This window comes from Gopherus evgoodei, chromosome 1 (assembly GCF_007399415.2).
Source record: "Gopherus evgoodei ecotype Sinaloan lineage chromosome 1, rGopEvg1_v1.p, whole genome shotgun sequence".
NCBI classification, from domain to species: domain Eukaryota; kingdom Metazoa; phylum Chordata; order Testudines; family Testudinidae; genus Gopherus; species Gopherus evgoodei.
The window spans coordinates 54,270,606-54,291,272 of NC_044322.1; the positions used below are offsets into that span (position 1 = coordinate 54,270,606).

At 41.8% G+C, this 20,667-nt stretch overlaps 1 protein-coding gene across 2 annotated transcripts in view; it reads left to right on the top strand.

Moving 5' to 3' along the window:
• Positions 1-20,667, top strand: part of KPNA3 (karyopherin subunit alpha 3) — an 87,570-nt gene that overhangs the window by 53,477 nt on the left and 13,426 nt on the right. For both annotated transcript variants that reach the window (XM_030564657.1, XM_030564668.1), the window contains 10 exons: positions 2,441-2,530; positions 2,801-2,830; positions 2,921-2,973; positions 3,066-3,161; positions 7,179-7,264; positions 13,149-13,235; positions 13,622-13,791; positions 15,160-15,204; positions 17,160-17,291; positions 19,441-19,569. In XM_030564657.1, coding sequence (XP_030420517.1) covers positions 2,441-2,530; positions 2,801-2,830; positions 2,921-2,973; positions 3,066-3,161; positions 7,179-7,264; positions 13,149-13,235; positions 13,622-13,791; positions 15,160-15,204; positions 17,160-17,291; positions 19,441-19,569 — 918 coding nt within the window. The remainder of the gene's footprint in view (positions 1-2,440; positions 2,531-2,800; positions 2,831-2,920; positions 2,974-3,065; positions 3,162-7,178; positions 7,265-13,148; positions 13,236-13,621; positions 13,792-15,159; positions 15,205-17,159; positions 17,292-19,440; positions 19,570-20,667) is intronic.

The following is a 20,667-nucleotide window of genomic DNA, read 5'->3' on the forward strand; positions in this document are numbered from 1 at the left end:
GCCTGACTGAGCTCTGAGGGCCAGTCTTTATAGTTCCGGGTTGGCGCCTGACCCTTTGAGGGTCGGGTTCAGAGCTCTTTAGCTCCACCCACTCTGGCCTCTGGCTGGGCTCTTCCTCCTCTGGGCTGGAGGGGAGCCACACTGCCTCACTACACACCCCCACTGGAGCGCCCCAGTGTCAGTGTAAATGAGGTGTTGCATTACTGCACTCTGGTCAGTCTCTAGAAACCTCCTATAATCCCCGTAAGTCAAGTGGCCACTCTTGTCATTGTTTTTGATATGCCCTTTGAAAGCTCTGTTTGACAGCCAGCATGCTTATCTGCTCCAAGACAAAGCAGCCATTACTGTGGAATGCTATGTGTGAGGGAGAGAGGCGGGGCAAAGGGGAAGGTCTTCTGCTTTCTGAACTTACAACACAGCTTGCTGACATGCTCTCAGCCCCCCAAAAACCCACTCTCTCTCCCCCCACATACACACTCCCTGTCACACTCCATCTCCCCACCCCCATTTGAAAAGCACATTGCGGCCACTTGCATGCTGGGATAGCTACCACAACCCACTGCTCTCTCTGGACGTTGCAAGAGCTGCTAATGTGGCCACGCCAGTGTGCTGTCAGCTGTCAATGTGGACAGGTTACAACACTTTCCCTACTGCGCTCTACGAAGGCTGGTTTAACTCAAAGCGCTCTACATCTGCAAGTATAGCCATGCCCTAAGTGGAATGGTAGTGTGTACACCTCCGGAGTTACACCACAGAAAGCTTCTTTACTGTGCAGTAACTTGCCAGTGTAGACAAGGCCTCATAGAGTTGAGCAATCCCCATTGTGTGATGCTTGTGCAACTCTCTTACAGAATTGTTTATCTCTTGTTTACAACTCCCTTGCTGATAAATGGTCATTTAACGCCCACCTGTCACTGGAGATCTAGCAGTGGGTGACTCACAAAGTCACAGCGTATTTCAGTAACAACCATACAGCAGTATCTCATAATTTCTTACGCACTAATGATATGCATATTTTGACAGAACAGTGGGTTTCAGCACATCATGACTTTTCGTATGATATCTTATAAGGCATGCTTTGTATGAAATATCACAATCATATATGAATGATGAATATGGGGTTATAGGGTGCTCTTTTAAGATATAGTGTGACACCATAGCAGATGATAGTTTGGAGGGGAGAAAGTGTCTTTCTTTAATTGCTTGCATAATGGAGAATCAGAGTTTTGGAATTAAGACAGTGCAGTTTGCTTTTTAAATATTTAACCCAAAATGAAGATGGAAATATAGTACAGTTGCAGGAAACGATTCACAGAACAAAAGATAGACTGGAGGTCGGCAACCTTTCAGAAGTGGTGTGCCGAGTCTTCATTTATTCACTCTAAGTTAAGGTTTCGTGTGCCAGTAATACATTTTAATGTTTTCAGAAGGTCTCTTTCTATAAGTCTATAATATATAACTAAACTATTGTTGTATGTAAAATAAATAAGGTTTTTAAAATGTTTAAGAAGCTTCATTTAAAATTAAATTAAAATGCAGAGCCCCCTGGACCGGTGGCCAGGACCTGGGCAGTGTGAGTGCCACTGAAAATCAGCTCGCATGCTGCCTTCGACACACGTGCCATAGGTTGCCTACCCCTGAGATAAACCATGTCTAAAATGTGGAAGAGTTTTTTTCTGTGGAAGAGAATTTTTTTTCTGGTGAATAAACAAACTTGGAATGAAAATCTCAAAACTACAAATAAAACGTTCATTTGGCATAGTTGGAACCTTTATTTGAGTTTTTTCCTCTTATAAAGTAGAAAACAAAATGTAGTAAGCAAGCTGATTAAGCAGACTGTGAACATTTTGTGGATGCTTTAACATTGAAAATGCAGCTTAGTCAGCGAAGCTCATCTGAGTAGTCACTAAATAAAGCGCTAAGTTGCAGAGTACTGTGTTATAAGTAGAAACTTTTGTTAATGCTGCAGTGACCAGGGTCTGTCAGTGCCAGTGTGTTGGAGCATGTTTGCTTACACCTAGGATTAAAATAGATGTAATCAGGATATCTGAGCAGCTTGTAATAGTCTTATTTACAAACTAATTTTAGTCTTATTTGACTAGGACATCATTATTCATTTCTAATTTAAGTGACTGTTGAGGCAGAGCTATGTGTGCTATAAACTCCATGTAAAATACTGATACTTTTTAACTGGAAGTGTTAACTATCTATTTTATGCAACGGATTGTAGTATTTTGTCATGGTTCACAAGTCACATGCTTATATATAGATTCAAATCTATTTTGGCTTAAGACAAAATGAGTGACTTACAGCTGTCCTATTGTAAAATCAGTCTGGAGTTCCAAATCTCTTTATGTAAACAATCTTATGTACATTTTTAAAGTGCCTCTGTTTGACTAGTCTGTATTGAAAAGCATTCAAGTGTCTTTAAAATCTTTAGAACAAAAGAGATGAACATCTTTTGAAAAAAAGAAATGTCCCTCAAGAAGAAAGTTTAGAAGACTCGGATGTTGATGCTGACTTCAAAGCAGTAAGTTGCTTGATTCTGAATCTGCTTCTAAAACTTAGTTTCTTTGGTAGTCACTAGAAGACTTTTGTTCTATTATTCACTTGAGTTTGAGTCTTATGTTGATTTTTAAATTGCCTGTAGATTTACAGAAAAGGCAAATCCGAGCAGTTACAACTCCAATGAAGTAGTGGAGTGCCACTGCTCGCCATTGCTCAAATGTTTAGTCTAGAATGTTTCAGCATTAAATGTAATTTTAGTAATTTGTTGCTACATTTTCTCTTTCTTTTCAAGCAAAATGTAACACTAGAAGCTATATTGCAGGTATGTTAAACTTAATATTTTCAGTTTCTTGAATTCAGAATTTAAGGTTCATTTGATGGATTTCTGAATTTGTTTATTTTTGTATTGCAGAATGCCACAAGTGATAACCCTGTGATCCAGTTGAGTGCTGTCCAAGCTGCAAGGTAAAAAAAAACCCAGCAACATGCGCACACAGTTGCTACAAAAATTTTCCTTGATGAAATTATTTACTCATCTGTCTTACTTAATTTTACAGAAAACTGTTATCCAGTGACAGAAATCCACCTATTGATGACTTAATAAAATCTGGAATTTTACCAATTTTGGTCAACTGTCTAGAAAGGGATGATAAGTAAGTATACTTTTTTCTTTTCCCTCTTTCCTTAAGTTTTATGATTAAAAGGCAGCACTATTTCAAATGCAAACTTATGACCATGGCCATGGTCATTTGTGGCACAGCGGGACCAAATTCCACAGCAACATTGATCTTCGTTGCTGCACTCTTCCCCAGGCTGCCTGTTTCCCCAGGCTGCCTGTTTCCCCAGCCTACACTTCTGGCTCCCTTCACTCTTTCTGCAAGGTGGACTTCATCTCTGGCTCCACTGAACAGTACAGGGAGCATTGTGCTGCTGTCTAACTTCTCTTTGAAGGGAAAGCTGGAGAACAAAAGACAGCTGCAGGCAAGTCACAGCAGGGCAGAGTTGGATTTGGTGAATTCCTTGGCACCTTAGAAAAATGCCAAATTCCACAATCACAGAATCATGGAGTCCATGGCTCTGATTGAGGAGTTGGGGCAGTTCTTTATAAATCCTCTGCTATCGTTTCAGACTCTCTTCACTCTCAGGCAGGCATCACTGCATTTGTTTACGCTCACTTTGAGTTTTCAAGATTACTTCTGCAACCATAAATTAGAAACATTTTTAAATGCAAACAGATTTTGGAGTGCTGTTCTGCAACTGCAGAATCATAGAATACACAAGACCCTGCTTGTGACTTGCTTAGCAAATGAGCTATTACGGAAATGCCTGGTAACAATTTCATAATTAGGGTTATATTATAAAATGGGCTATAAGCTCCCATTTTTTCTGCAAAAGTAGATGTCCAACTTTTGTGACATTTCTCACCGTTAATTTTTGTCCATTTTCTGTGTAGTTTTTATGGCTTCTTTGTAAATTTGTAGTAGGAAGTCTTTGAAATTGGGCTCAGGATGAAATTTTTCCTGGGCAGTTCTTTTATTGTGATCCATATCTTTTAAAATATTGTCTACAAAATTTGAGTAGGGATATAGATCTGATGCAGTAGGTAGTTAAAAACTTAAGTTGGAGTTAGGGTCATTTTTAGCTTCTCTTCATGTTATATTTGAAAGTTTATGCACTGTACATACAAACCTGACTGATAGGGAGAATGGGGAACTGAGTGCACAGAAGCCTGATTGATGGAGGTTGAGTGCATGTAAAACCTCCACCCGAAGCCATTATTTACTGTCACTTTCTCATACAACAGAAGCGGTTATGCACAGCTATTGTCTGTTAGCAGATGCTCTTTTAACCTTTTTGTGTCCGCAATACCCGTTCCTTTCCTACACCAGCTCAAATTAAGAATGAACATATCTAGGGAGCTATTTCACAAAAAGCTCCAAGAAGCAATTAGGGTTGCTACCTGTGCAACATACCTGAAACAAATCAGTGAAAGCAAGCAAATGAAAAGTTAAGTCATCTAATAATACATACCCTGTACTCCTCCAACCACAGGCACACATCTTACTATTATCACAACTACCATACCATGTACTGCAACCTTAATTCTGCCCCCTTGTATAAATGCTAGCCCTCCATCACTCCCTTTAACCACAGTCTACACACAACTCTTTACCAAACTATTACTCTGTATTTTGCTGGGCACATGTCAGATACACCATGTGTGGTCTCAGGGAAAATAAATACTCTGTTTACACTCTTATATACATTTTACTGGCAATCAGCGATATGAGACAGACCAGTTCTGTGCTGCTTTTGCACCACAATGCTCCTGTGACAAATTTGTTCTGCAACTTTGTGTTTCACTAATCTCAACAAATAGGGTCTTTTGTAGGAGTTCTCTCTCTCTCTCTGAAACACTCTGTTCAGTGCCATGTCCTCTAATACACCACACGCTAACCATCTTCCTTTATGACCTTTCACCACTTCTTGGGTCAGCCTCTTTTTCCTTCAGTCTTGATCTTTTGGACTCTTCTTACCTACATAGTTAACAGGCCTATGCTTTATATGACCAGACCATCTGTTTGGTCCAGTTATTCTATAATTTAATGAGCATAAGTGAACTGTTTGTCTTAGGCCATCCACATAGTCCACCTAGAGATGTTTATTTCTAAAAATAAGTCAAAGTTGAAACTGTGCTGTTTTTTTTCTTCCTTTCAGATTTCTTCTTTTTGAAAATAAGAGATATGCAGATGTCAAAAATGAATATAATATATATCTAATACCTTCTAGATCAGCGGTTCTCAAACTTTAGCAACCCAAGGACCCTCATTTTGGTTTAGAATTTTGCACAGACCCCCAAGTTGGCTTTTAATTTTCCACAAGTGTGCTCAACCTCCTCTCAGCCCCAGGCCCTGCCCCCACTCCACCCCTTTCCTGAAGGCATCACCCCCACCCTTCCCCAAGCACTCCCCATCCCTGCTCCTTCCACTCCCCTCCCAGCACCTCCTGCACGCCGCTGAACAACTGTTCCGTGGTGTGCAGAAGACACTGGGAGGGAGGGTGAGGAGTTGATCAGTGGGGCCGGTGGCCCTGGATATGACTCACAGACCCGTTGGAGCCAAACAGGACTCACAAACCCCCTGGAGTACCCTTGTGGACCCTCAGGGGTCTACGGACCCCAGTTTGAGAACCGCTGTTCTAAATATTTACAATATTTTACAGTGAAATTGCCAACACCACGTTAGCCAATGCAACTAATGTTTCCTCTGCCACTTACAGAAAAAAGCAAAACAGACCCCACAATTCCCACTGAAAATGTGGCAAAACCAAGGACCCTTGCATCTTACTTTCAGACATTTACTCTGTTGCACAAAGAGATTATGAGCATTCCATAATGGGTGTTCTGCTGAGAACAGCCTGCTTCTGTTTCCCCACCTCACTTTACAGGACAAACATATTGAGCTGACCAGCCCTAAAAGACTTCAGTTGCCAGGTTAAAACCTGAAATGGTCTGTAATGATAATTTAAGATGTTACATGACAGTTATTTTCTCCCCTGTATTGTCAGTATCTGCTTTAACTGCGTACAAACTCCTGTTTTTGAGCCAGACCCCCCACTCCAAAAAACCAACAACGTAGGACTGAATTTATGTAGTGATTTCAACAAGGGCAAGGGGAATTGGAAGAAGTTTGGTTATATTTCTGGTATTTGCTCCCAGGGCCCTGTCGTGGCCTACAAGCATTGCAGAGGCAGCACACTCATCCTTTGGGGAAAGATAATGGACTTCTCCAACTAATTAAGGAGTGACATGGCAGTGGATGGAATCCCTGGCTAGAAATATGGTGGGGAAGAGTATAGCGTGTGTGGTGGGGAGGATTGTTGCAGATCTTAAAGATATGTAAGACAAATGTTTGCAGGTTTTGGAAATGTTAAGTACAGGCCCATGCTTCCGCATGCTTGTCACTTTCTTGTCCAACCCCTGTCAGCTCCACAGGCCAATCAGAGCTGCCTCACATGATTAACAACTGGTCCCATAGCATGTGGAGCAACTAATGCTCCCTTCCACTTCACTGGAATGCATGGGGTTAGAGCATGCAAAGTCAGAGCAGGCTATGGAATAGCAGCTCCTGCCCCTCCACTCCCCCACCCAGTGAAGATCCTCCAGTGATGTTACCTTCCCCCCAGACCTCAGAGGGGGACGAAGATCCCCCAGTGCTGGTCTCTCCTCCCTCCCAAAGCTTAGGGGAAGGGGTATTTATATCATATGTGTGGGGGCCGGGCTCTGCAATGTGTGAATCTGTCAAATATGGGGAGGTATCTCATTTGTGGGAGGGGCAGATTCTGTTGGCTTGTTTTCAGTGGTGATCAGTAGTAGATGAGGCTTTGGCAAGTATAATTTTTTTTCCCCATTCTGGCATCTGGATGCTTGCTAGACCCACCCAAAAAATTACTGGTATTTAAAGTCTGGTGTAGAATTTTTTTCCCTGTTCCCTTAAATATCTCAATTCTTCTGAAATGTCCAGTCTTTTTTTTTTTTAAACTACACAACACAGTGTTAAATTCTGCAATTTCTATATATAGACACAGCTAATAGCTGTAGATGGCACCATATAATAGTCTAGCGAGCATGTTTCAAATTATTGTTTGACTTGATATTTTTTTTTCAACAGTCCCTCGTTACAATTTGAAGCTGCTTGGGCACTAACTAACATAGCATCGGGCACTTCTGCACAGACCCAAGCTGTGGTACAGTCAAGTAAGTGCTCAAAGTTGCTCCTTTTTGGGATATGTGAATGTTGCTGGGTAAAGGTGAAAAGTGTTTTCCATTTGGAATTTTTATATTAAAACCATGAAAAAGAAATTAGTAAAAAGGTGCTAGAAATAATAGTCATGCTTTTGCTTGTAACCCTTAAGGTATTTGCCAACAATGATTAGCATTAGGAAATTGAGGCCTGAGTATGGAAGTTTGAAGAATCATCTTATGAGCATCACAGAAAATGTTAATTCTTTGTCACTCTTGAAAAGATATTTCCTGAAATTGATTGCTATTACTCTCCACAGGACTAGAACCAAAAGGCTTGATAAATAATTCTTCCTACTTTAAAAAGATACTATAAATGTTATAGTTTTAAAAATGCTATTAAATACAGATAGCTGCATTAGGGTTGCACAGTTGAAGTTAGTCAGGAAATGCAATTGTTGAAGATTTCAATAGCAGCTTTAACATGAGCACACTGTTCAGTTTATATAGAATTCTTGTGCTCATCATGACCTCTTTGTGTTATGTCATTAGCAGTGATATATGAAGTTGTGTATTTAAGCAGAGTAATAAGAATAGGAAATCCATACATATGACACAGCCCAATTAATGGTTTCATATAACTGACCACTGAGAGGCATGAGGGGAACATGTCCTCTCCCAAAATCTGGCTGGATGTCCAGCTCAGCTAATACCTGGCGGGGAAAATGCAGGGGTAGGATCAGTCCAGGTGTCTACTGCACTTTTAATGGGAATGGAAGGGAAAGTGACTCAGGTGTCAATAGCTGTATTTTGTTTCAGGAGAGAAAATGAGAATGAAAAGGGCAGAGGCTGGAGCTTCTGCTGTTTCCACAGGAAGAGAGGGGGAATAAGAAGCAAAACTGCCTCTAAGCTGCTGCTCTTTTAAGAGAGATGGGGAGTGAGGGAACAAAGGGTGCCTTGCTGCTGTTGTAGAAGGAAAGAGGCTCTGCTTTTATCTTGCTCTAGCTCCTGCTAAGGAGCTAGGAGGCTAAAGTCTGTTGGCAATCAGAAGAAAACACCAGAAAAGGGGCAGTAGCATTAGGGGCCTCACAAAAAGAGATGGGGACTGACTATTTTAAAGAGGTGAAAACTGATGATTTTATTGATTTTTAGAGGGACAGATAATGCATGCAGTGTAATTTGGAAGACAGCATTAATTTTGTTTAGGAGAAGAGGAAAGTTGATTTTTGAGAGGAGATGCATTAACTAGCTTGATGGGAGAATAAATTTTGTGGAAGAAATTGGTGTGGAGAGATTAATTGCGCTAGTATTTATTTATTTGGGGGCAAAGATGTGGAGGGAATAGCTGATTAGATGTGGCTGAAGGTGAGGTTGAGGGGGGATGGGAATTGAAGGATTTGAATTACTTCCCTGTAGTTTGTCCTGTACCTTCCAGAGGAAAGGGGGGAAGGAAAGGGTAAAAATGGTAACTGTAAGCTGCCCCTTCTTGCCTATCTCCCATGAGCCCAGCTACCCTTTCTGCTGCAGCTTGTAACTCAGCAGCCATGTTCATTTCTTTCTTTGCATTTTGTTGGGGGGCGGGGGTAAGAGGATGGTAGCTGTATTAGTCTCATAATTAGATATTTTCAACAGACGGTGGTGGTTTTAGCCACAAGCTGCAGCTGAAAGGCCAGCCAAGCTTGTGGCAGACAGAATGTAGAAAGGAACTAAGTCCAAGGAGTGGTTTTTGTTTTGTTTTTGTTTTAAGTTAACAGATATATTCAGAATATGAACGAAAAGGTGTTTTTAACTTTCCCTTGTCCTTCCACTAGGAACTGCTTTTCATTGCCAAAAGGTACATTGCATAAATCCCTCAATCAGTTTTGAACTGTTTTTAATATTAAACTAATGAGAAAAAAGGAAAGGAACATAAACTCTGGCAAGTCAAGTATAAAAGTATATTTGGGTGAGCAAAAAAAGAATTTGAAGAGCAACTGGCAAAAGACACACAAACTAACAGCAAAAACATTTAAGTATATCAGAAGCAGAAAGCTTGCCAATCAGTGAGGACAATGGATGATCAAGGTGCTAAAGGATCGCTCAAGGAAGACAAAGTTGTTGCACAGAAGCTAAATGAATTCTTTGCATTGGTCTTCATTGCAGAGGATGTGAGGGAGATTACCACACCTGAGTCATTCTTTTTGGATGATAAATCTGAGATACTATCCCAGATTGAGGTATCAGTAAAGGAGGTTTTGGAACAGATAGATAAATTAAACAGTAATAAGCCACCAGGACCAGATGATATTCACCCCAGAGTTCTGAAGGAACTCAAATATGAAATTGCAGAACTACTAACTGGGTATGTAACCTATTATTTAAATCAGGGGTGGGCAAACTTTTTGGCCTGAGGGCCGCATCAGGTTTCAGAAATTGTATGGAGGGCCAGTTAGGGGAGGCTGTGCTTCCCCAAACAGCCGGGCGTTGCCCGGCCCCCGCCCCCTATCCGACCCCCCCTGCTTCTCGCTCTCTGACGCACCCCGCCCCCCAGGACCTCTGCCCCATCCACGCCCCTTGCTCTCTGTCCCAACCGCCTCCAGACCTCCCACCCCTAACTGCCCCCTCACTGCCGTATCTAACCCCCCCATCTCCTTTCTGACTACCCCTGGGGGACCCCTGCTCCATCCACCTCCACTGCTCTCTGACCGCCCCTGGAACTCCTGCCCCTGACTGCCCCCCGCCATCCCATCCAACCCCCCATCCACCTCTCCTTCCTGATGGACCCCCTCCCAGCACCACTGCCCCATCCAACCACCCCTTCTCCCTGACTGCCCCTGGACCCCGGAACCCCTGCCATCATTCAATCCCCTCCCGTTCCCCGCCCTCTGACCGCCCCCACCCCTATCCACAGCCCTGGCCCCTGACTGCCCCCCGAACTCCCCAGTCCTCTATCCAACCCCTCCCCTTCCCCCCCTGCTCCCTGCCCCCTTACTGCGCTGCCTGGAGGACCGGTGGCTGGCAGCATGGCTGCACCAGGACAGGCAGCCACACCACCTGGCTGGAGCCGGCCATGCACTGCGCAGCACAGAGCACCAGGTCAGGCTGGGCTCTGCAGCTGCACTACCCCAGGAGCTCACAGCCCACTGCCTAGAGCATTGCGCCTGCGGCGTACTGAGCTGAGGCTGCGTGGGATGGAGGACAGCCGGGGAGGGGCCGGGATGAACCTCCCAGGCCAGGAAGCCAGGGGCCGGGCAGGAGGGTCCCACGGGCTGGATGTGGCCTGCGGGCCATAGTTTGCCCACCTCTGATTTAAATCAACCTCTGTTACCAGATGACTAGAAAATAGCTGATGTGACACCAATTTTTTTAAAAGGCTCCAGAGGCAATCCTGGAGGCTGGTAACCCTAACTTCAGAACCAGGCAGATTGTTTGAAACTATAGTAAAGAACAGAATTATCAGACATCTAGATTAACACAATTTGAGGAAGAGTCAGCACTGCATTTGTAAAGGGAAATCATGCCTCACCAATCTATTAGACTTCTTTGGTGGAGTCAACAAACGTGACATGGTTGAGCAAGTGGATATAGTGTACTTGGACTTTCAAAAAGCCTTTGACAAGGTCCCTCATGAAATTCTCTTAAGCAAAATAAGCAGTCATGAGATAAGAAGAATCAGTAACTGGTTATCAGATAGGAAACAAAGGGTTGGGATAAATGGTCAGTTTTCGGAATGGAGAGAGGTAAATAGTGGTATCCTCCAGGGATCTGTACTGGGACTAGTCCCATTCAGCATATTCAAAAATGATTTGGAAAAGGGGTAAACAGTGATGTGGCAAAGTTTGCAGATGATACAAAAATAGTCAAGATAGTGAAGTGCAAAGCTGACTTTGAAGAGCTACAAATGGATCTCACAAAACTGGGTGACTGGGCAACAAAATGGCAGATAAATTCAGTGTGATAAATGCAAAGTAATGCACATTGAAAAACATCATACCATCTATGCGTACAAAATGATGGGGTCTAAATTAGTTGTTACAACTTAAGAAAGAGACCTTGGCGTCATTGGGATAGTTCTCCGGAAACATCTGTTCAATGTACAGCAGTAGTCCAAAAAGTTAACAATGTTAGGAACCATTAGGAAAGGAATAGATAAGACAGAAAATGTAATGCTACTATATAAATCCATGGTATACCCATACCTTGAATAATGCTTGCAGTTCTGGTCTCTCCATCTCAAAAATGATATATATTAGAATTGGAACAGGTACAGAGATGGGCAACAAAAAAGATTAAGGGTATGGAACAGCTTCCATGTGAGGAGAGAGAAAAAAGACAGGGACTCTTCAGCTTGGAAAAGAGAAATGCAAGTTTAGAATTTGCAGTGTTGTCAAAAGTGCAGAGAAGCCATAAAATCCCAGGATCACACCTGCAGTTTTTTTCTCATGTCTCAGTGCTAAAGCAGCTTTTTCAAGGATTTTGATACTATTCAGTAAGACAGTTCTCATGCAAATTATCCGAACAGGCTGTTTTCTGTCAGGCTAGACAGAGTATATGCAGTGATTTTACAAAAGGTGCAAGACTTAGATGCCAGTTATGTGTGCTCACTGATTTTTCAGTTACTACTTCTTCAATTGTCTTTTTCCAAATCTAGTAATGTCTGTAGTCCTCAGAGTTATTTCCATTCCGGGCGTCAAACTTGATCTATTTTTGCTCCAGGTCCGTTGAAAAGAAAGTATTTTAAACTTTACACTTTTTTTGGGAGGGGGAACCCTCTAATTTTGTTCTCTAATTACTTAAGCAGATTTTTTCAAAAATTCACCTTCTGTTGGAGGGCAGATGTGAAACATTTCATCCCACTTCTGTGCTATCAAAAGAAATAACACTTAACTTGATCCTCCACAATCCAGACATGCTGGCTCCATGTTCCAGCAGAGTTCTTTGATTGAGCCACTGATTGTAAAGAAAGACAGGCAAGAATATTCCATTAAAGTAGGACCTTGTGATCCAGGTAGGATTGAATGTCACAGCACCTGAGGGAAGTGAAGTTTTTAGTTGTCAGTGTGTTCGATGTCCCTCATATCTGTTGAGCACTGTTACTAATCTTGAGGCAACTTGAACAAATTCTTTTGCAGTTCATCTTAACTGCATGGAATTTTTCCATAGATTTTGTTCATTAATCTGTTCAAATGTTTTGGCTTACTACTACCTCATGTTAAATTATCAAAAATAAAACAGTTGTGTCCACTTCGAATTTTTTTATATTGCAAATTTTCTATTTAGAAACACACTTTAATTTTCTTAGCTCTTAATATTTTAATGTTTACAGTGTTTTCTCTTGTGAGTGCTAAGTCATTCACCAGCATATTAATCAGTTTTAGTTTACCCAACAGGTCTACATGATAAAGTATGATAGTATGCAAATGAAAAGTTTGCCATTAAGACTCCTCATGCTTTCAAGGAATGGGGTATGTGTGTAGGGGGAAATGGATGACTCAGGGGGAATAGTACCAATATGAATTCTTGAAGAGGTGGTTTTTCCAGGTCGTGGTTTTGAAGCACCTTGTCAAGGCAGCGTGGGAAGCTTGTGTTTCTGCTCTGGTTATGCACCTGGTTTGTGGGTAAATAGAAGATCTCAATTTCCAGGACACTGGACTTTGTACCTTTATCTTAAATTTTTGTTTAAATGTATTGACTCGCACCTTTTGGGAAGGGAGGGGAGCTTGGATGTGGGGACCATTGTTTAACATTTGGTTATTTTCTGAAAAGAAACATTTTTGAGAATTTATGTATATTTATTTCTAATGTAAATGGTAAGGTCTTAATTCCATAACGTTGTCTGACATTATATGCATTTTTAATAATAATGTTGTGTACAGTTTCTTCTATGTTCCACTAACGGTCGAATCTTTTCGTTCTATAGATGCAGTACCCCTCTTTTTGAGACTGCTTCACTCCCCACATCAGAATGTTTGTGAGCAAGCTGTGTGGGCACTTGGAAATATTATAGGTAAGTGCTAACTCTACTTTTAAAAGTACGTGAAATTAAATCAGGGGACACATAGGAATTTTAGATTCTGGCTTTTGAACATTGGCATTACCATATGAGACTATGTTTCCTCTATATTCTCTGGTTTCATATAATTTTCCACATGGCAAGAATCCATATGTATATACTAATTATTAAGTTTGGAGAGTTAGTAACTTCACTTGCCATAAGAAATTTTAATATAAATTTTATGCTTCCTAAAATATTTTTATTGAACAGCAGCTTTTGGTACCAAACTTCTGGTGAGGAAACATAGAATATCAGTATCCCAACATAAGTCATTGCATACATTTCAAGGTTTTCCATCTTTAATGTAATTTTTTTTAAAACAATTTTCATTTCTGTAGGTGATGGTCCTCAGTGTAGAGATTATGTCATATCACTGGGAGTTGTCAAACCTCTTCTGTCCTTCATCAATCCCTCCATTCCCATCACCTTCCTTCGGAACGTCACATGGGTCATTGTAAATCTCTGCAGGAATAAGGATCCCCCACCGCCTATGGAGACAGTTCAGGAGGTAAATAATTATAATAGGACTGATTTTACACCTTATCTCTGAGCTACAGGAGAGGTTTTTTTGTTTTTTTGTTCTTTTTTTAATTCTGCTGTATGAGCTACAAATTAATGCATGTTTCATGATACTGCCTGGATATTAATTACCAGTTAATAGAAGTATTAAAGTGGTGTATTTATGTAATCTAATTGGAGGTTATAACTAAGCTAATTATACCATTTGAGAGGGTGAATACTGACTAATTAGCCTTTGGAAAATGTGTTGAAATAGACTGTCAAAAAGTGAAGACTGTAGAAAGTGTTAACTTGAAGAGTTAGTTTAATTTGCAGCGTTTCATACTTTCACCAAACAAGAGACTACTACATACAAATAGCTATTCAAATGAAATTACTTTTAATTATGTGAAATGTAAGTAAATAATTAAGTGGATGTGTCATTTTAATATATATTTAAGTTTTGAGTACTTATCAAAATATATAGTGTCAGTGAAATGTCCCCATTTTAAAACTGAAGCACCTGAAAATACTTGACTGCCCAGATATAAAAAAAAATGCAGACTTGAAGACCGTTTCAGCCAATTGTAAAAAGACGAACGCTGTTTTATTGTGGGTTATACTACCAGCCTATTTAAAGCTCTACTTTTAAAAAAATGTATTCTGATGTCTATAGTCTTTTTGAAGCAGTTTGAAGTATCATTTTAGTGCAAAATGAAGTATGATGTGACTTCAGAATTGAGAGATGGTATAAGCAGAACACTTTTGTTTAAAAGTGAGAATGTACCAAACAAGCGTTTATGTATTGTAGTAAGAGTGACTTTGCTTTGGCTCTACACAAATTCATGTAAAAAAAAATTTTATTTTTATCCTAATAAATTCCCAAACAAGTGGGGGTTTTGTTGTGCTTACATTTTTATTATACCTGGTAATTTTAAACATAAGCTTTCAGAAGTAGGTGCTAGAATTAGGGGTGCTGCCGCATCCCCTGGCTTGAAATGGTTTCCATCAAATACAGGGTTTACATTTTGGTTCAGTGGTTCTTAGCACCCCGATAAGTAGCTGGAAAAATCACAAAAATTTATCTTTGCTCTTAAGTTTGCTTATTTTCCCTGAAATTGTTCTCTTCTCTCTCACTACCCCTTTAAAGTATAATGCAACTTTATTTTGCATTTGTACAAATATCCTGCAAAATATTTTAATTTTTTTATGATGATTGAGTGAATGCCATCTGTTAGGAAACAGAAGTGTATAATACATGAATAAATCCTCAAACCATACTGTTCTACATGTCCTACTCTAACTTGCTTTTACACAGCTGATGTTCCTTTGTGATGGACAGGTGCCACTATAATTATTGATAGTTTATTTTTTTCAGATTTTGCCAGCATTGTGTGTTCTTATATACCATACAGATATAAACGTAAGTAAAAATAAGACAAATACCTTAAAATTTTGAGGTTTTGGATATTTTTTTTTGTTTCTCTAGAAACAAAAATGTTTGTGGATTATATTTAAATGTTTTGTATGTTAACCTGAGTATAATTAAGTAAACACACTACTGTCAATATTTTCATAATGATAGATTCCGGTCATCAGGAGATTAAAAGGGGAAGCACAAACACCGTTTCTGAAATTTAGAAACCTTTTAACCCTTTACATAGTAACTATATACACAAAAGTTAGCTATTTAGGTTGCCGTGCCACACACTTGAAATTTGTGAGATGCCAGATTTACATTTGCCTGTGCTCCCTTAATTCTGCCTCTTGATTGTCCTGTTTATGAAATGTATGGAGCACAAGTCCTATGTGAAATACAGTTATGGTCTTGTAATTAGACTGTATCATAATATATGTGGAAAGGGGCAGAATTAAATTTTCAAGGTGCCGGCACCACATCCGTGTGGTCTCTGGAGGAGGGGGGCAGAGGGCTCCGCGCCTTCCTCACCTGTGGGTACTTCCCCCGAAGCTCCCATTGGCCATGGTTCCCCATTCCCGGCCAATGGGAGCTGCGGGGGATGGTGCCTGCAGGCAAGGGCAGCGCACGGAGCCCTCCCCTCCCCCAGGGGCCACAGGGGTGTGTGCCGGGCGCTTCTGGGAGCGGTGCAGGGCCCGTATTGCCACGAGGGTGGCAATCCCGCTGACCAGATCCAAAGCCCCGATGGGCCGGATCCAGCCCGCGTGCCGTAGTTTGCCCATCTCGGTCTGGGAGGTGGTTCAGCAGTCCGCTGCACAGTGTGATGTGGAGGTGATGCTGCTGTTTTGATAATGGACCTGGCTCTTTTGAACGTTCGTTTTCAGTTAATGTTTTAGCATGTTGTCAACATTTCTATAGAACACAAGTTAGAGATGGGAAATTGTGACTTCACAGTTTATAACTTAACCAAACCTAAACAGAAATTCATGGGTCAAAGAAAAAATACCTCTCTAGTTCTGTAAGATTTCTCAGCCAATTTTCAAAGGTCGTCTGCAAGCACTGGAGAAGTGAGGGCTTCTGAAAACAAAAGTTTGCAAGAATCTCTTTCATGGAAAGTATTAGGCACCCTAAATAATAGGGGTCACTACCAGCTCTATCTGTAATATAAATAATCTCTGATCCAGAATAAACCCAGTGTATTAATATGTATGCATATGTATTCGTGCATCCTTCAAGATTAGGATTAAAGTTTCTGTGTGTTTACTACATTGACTTATTACTGCAGTGTAGCAATCTCAAATAGACTGCCGTAGCTGTTTAAAAGCACCAAGTAACATTGCACAACAGTTTAGAACAGGAAGTGAATAAGATCTCTTCCAACTAAAATTGCAGTGAGAATTTTAGATAGGAATTGGACTAGTTCTCTGACTCAGTGCTCAGCTCTTAAAACCAACACATAGTCTCTCTTAATATGACCATAAGGCAACTTCTGTCTTAATCAACAGATAGTAACTCTAGCAGTAATCCTCGTAAAGTTCCAGGATCGATTCAGTACTGTCTCAAGAGAAGAGAGAGCCACCTGCAGAATCACTATGGCCACTTCATCACCTAGGATTTAGGATTTCCTTGATTGTCTTCCATTGAAATACTGGCCAAGCCCAACTGTACCCAAAAAGTGTTTTGGGTTTTTTAATTAACCTTCCCCGCTTCCCCCCCCCAAGTTGTGAAGAGAACGTGACACATTTCAACTGTTGATGGAACAAATGACCATCTATTTAACCATTGTAGTTGCCATCATAACATTCTAGCTGACTGTTTCTCCTGGTAGCATTTCTGAGCTCTCCCTATTGCTAAATTGCATGCTCCTTTTTTTAAAAAGACTTTTGAAGTGTTGATCATACAATTCAGATGCAGTCTTACGCTCAGGGTATAAGCTGTCTGTTCTTTTCTGCTTCCTGCAGATTCTCGTGGACACTGTTTGGGCTTTGTCCTACCTAACAGATGGTGGTAATGAACAGATACAAATGGTCATTGATTCAGGCGTTGTACCTTTTCTAGTTCCCCTTCTGAGCCATCAGGAGGTTAAAGTTCAAGTAAGTCTGTTTTTTTATTTTATTGATAATAATTAAACAGGTATGTTAGCAACAAGAAGAAGGTCAAGGAAAGTGTGGGCCCTTACTGAATGGGGGAGGCAACCTAGTGACAGAGGATGTGGAAAAAGCTAATGTACTCAATGCTTTTTTTATCTCTTGTCTTCACGAACGAGGTTAGCTCCAAACTACTGCACTGGGCAGTACAGTATGGGGAGGAGGTGACCAGCCCTCTGTGGGGAAAGAAGTGGTTCGAGACTATTTAGAAAAGCTGGATGAGCACAAGTCCATGGGGCTAGATGCACTGCATCTGAGGGTGCTAAAAGAGTTGGCGGATGTGATTGCAGAGCCATTGGCCATTATCTTTGAAAACTCATGGCGATTGGAGGAAGTCCTCGATAACTGGAAAAAGGCTAATGTAGTGCCCATCTGTAGCTTGGTGGTTACCCGCTCCTGCCCTTTGCAGCTTAAAACAGCCCAGGAGGGGGCTGCAGCTGGAGCCAGAAGCCTGGGCTGATGGCGGGAGTGGCTGCAGCTGGGGGCCATGCCCCAGACTGAGCAATAAGGCTATATAAGAAGGTCAGGGGAGCCAGAAGCAAGGAGAGTCTTCCTGTGGCTGTAGAGGGAGAAGAGCCTGGCTGCTGGGAACTGGACAAGGTACCTAGCTTGGAGCAGGGCTGGGGAAAGGCAGCAGAGCTGGGGAGCTCCTGCCTGGAAAGCCCCAGGCTGTGGCCTAGGATTAGGCCAAGAGGTACTGGGGTTGCAGGGTGCAACCCAGGGGTAGGCCAAGGCAGCAGGTCCAAACCCCTTTGCTGATGATGAGTGGCTGATACTGCAGTCTGCCCCAGGGCGTCGGGCTAGACAATGACTGGCAGTAGCCAATACTGAAGCAAAGTGGGGATAGAGGGTGGGGGGTTCCCAGGGAGGGGAAACCCTAAGGAAAAGGGGTTGCTGCCAGGGGGCAGAACACCATGTAAAAGGGCACCTGGTCCAGGGAGTGACATGGGGGCCAATCGGGACAGGTGGATTACTGGCCTGCAGAGGGCGCTCCGAGCTGGAATATTGAGCTAATTCCCGAAGTGACCAGCAGGAGGCGCCCCGGGGAGTGAGGCCGCCCGGTTACACCATCTTTAAAAAAGAGAAGGAGGAAGTTCCGGGGAACTACAGGGCAGTCAACGTCACCTGAGTCCCTGGAAAAAATCATGGAGCAGGTCCTCAAGGAATCAATTTTGAAGCACTTCAAGGAGAGGAAAGTGATCAGGAACAGTCAGTTTAGCAGGCCATCAGGAATAGATTACCTAAAGGATGTCTCCTCTGTTATTTGGTGCATGTACTACCTTGGGTATAGGAAGAAGAGTGGGTGCTGTATATGTTGATACCTAATCCTGGAGATAAGAATGGTCATTTTGGGACCTTTGAGTGCCAAAATAAACTCAGATGCTATAATCCTCTTTAGTAAAGAAACCATGGTGCAAAATAGGACCTTTTTGTGGTATTTGTATACTTGTCATGTTTCTTAGTTCTTATTTCCTTTGGTTCTCCTGAAGTCTTTTAAACCAATGTACTTAAAAAAATGAGTATTTTTAATATATTGTCAGTTGTAAAACATTAATTACTTGAATAATGAATAAAGATCTAGAGCCCACTGAGAGCACTTTGAGAGTCAGTACTTAGTTGGTAGGGGAAAAATGGGGAGTTCTTGTAATGTTATTGTAGCACAGATCTGAGCTGAATAGCTGTCTGGGGAGAAACAGAAAAAGCATGGGAACATCTAAATGTAACTCAAATCAGACCTCTGATTCATTGGTCTTCTCAGTCACTTTCTTCTCTTTCAGTTTCAAATTCCTTAATCTTTCTTTTTAATATCTTTGTAATCTTGCACTCTCCTTGACTTCTGATGGAACTTTTTCACTCAAGAAAATATTTGTACTCTGCCTTTTCACTTTGCGGAAAGGTGGTACAAGAACTCCATCCTGCTCACTCTCAGCATATTGTTGAGCATGGTTTTGAAGATACAATGCTAAATTATATTTTGGGAAATGACTGGCTTAAAGGGACACCGTCATGGGTTTTTTTTAGTGGTCCTTGTTTTACCACAAGTAGTTACAACGCATGCAGTAATGTCTTATTACTTTCTTTTCTTCAAATGTAGACAGCAGCACTGAGAGCAGTAGGCAACATAGTAACTGGTACTGATGAACAAACACAAGTTGTTCTCAACTGTGACGTTCTCTCTCACTTCCCAAATCTCCTGACGCATCCAAAAGAGAAGATAAACAAGGTATATTTTGGTTTTATTTTCAATTTTGTTTTGGTTTTAGGTTAACAAAACAAAATATCCCTCCTTTAGGAGCACATGGCAAGCAGAATTCCCAACTACTTGTTATTTATTTTATTCTTTTTAACTTTAGGGAACAGTTAAAGCCTTCCATTAATAACCATGTCTGCATAGTGACCACATACTATTCTCTTGAAGATATGATTGGCAATCCCACTTAAAGGGACTACTTTAATAAGAGTGGAAAATATTGTCTTTGCAGGTAAAAATGTTGCTTCTGTAAAATTTTACAGCTATAAATACCAAAGGTGAGTACATGTAGGAGAGATGTAGTTGGAACTCCTTTGCTTCAGACCAACAGGGAAAGCAATATTGAAACCTACACACTTTTTTTTTCCAGTTTTTACTCCTGGCAGACTTATTTATATAATGCCAGAGGTGTGCACAGATTTAATAAGACTGTGTGAGCTGGTGGTCTGATCCACCAATGGAGGAAAATTAAACTAACTCATGCCAGCTGCACAGATCTAGTTCCTTTTTCAGGGCTTTCTTTATTAATTCAGAAACAAATGTAAAGCAACCCAAAACAGATTTACTTCCCAACAGGGCTGAAGATAAAAAGCTATCTCCAGAACTTCACAGCCTTCCTCAGCAGAGGCTTCCCATTGTGTGCTCTTGCACGCTGTTTGTGGCCCGCTTCCGAGCCTTGCGCCTGACACATGGAAAGGCATCTCCTAGTTCAGAGGTGGGCAAACTATGGCCCATAGGCCTGCAGGACTGTCCTGCCCGGCTCTGGAGCTCCCAGCTGAGGAGGCTGTCCCCCCTCCCTCGCAGCTTCAGCTCCCTGTGCCGCCAGTGCTCTGGCTGGCTCTAGCCAAGCTCTGAGCAGCATGGAAAGAGGGCGGGTAACCGGGGGGGGGGGGGGGTTGGATAAGGGGCAGGGAGTCCCAGGGGCAGTCAGGGGACAGGGAGAAGGGGGCAGTTGGATTAGGAAGTGGGGTCCTCAGGGGGAGGTTAGGGGCGGGGGGTCCCAGGAGGGGGTGGTCAGGGAATAAGGAGCGGGAGGGGGGAGGCTGGATGGGCTGAGGGTTTTGAGGAGGG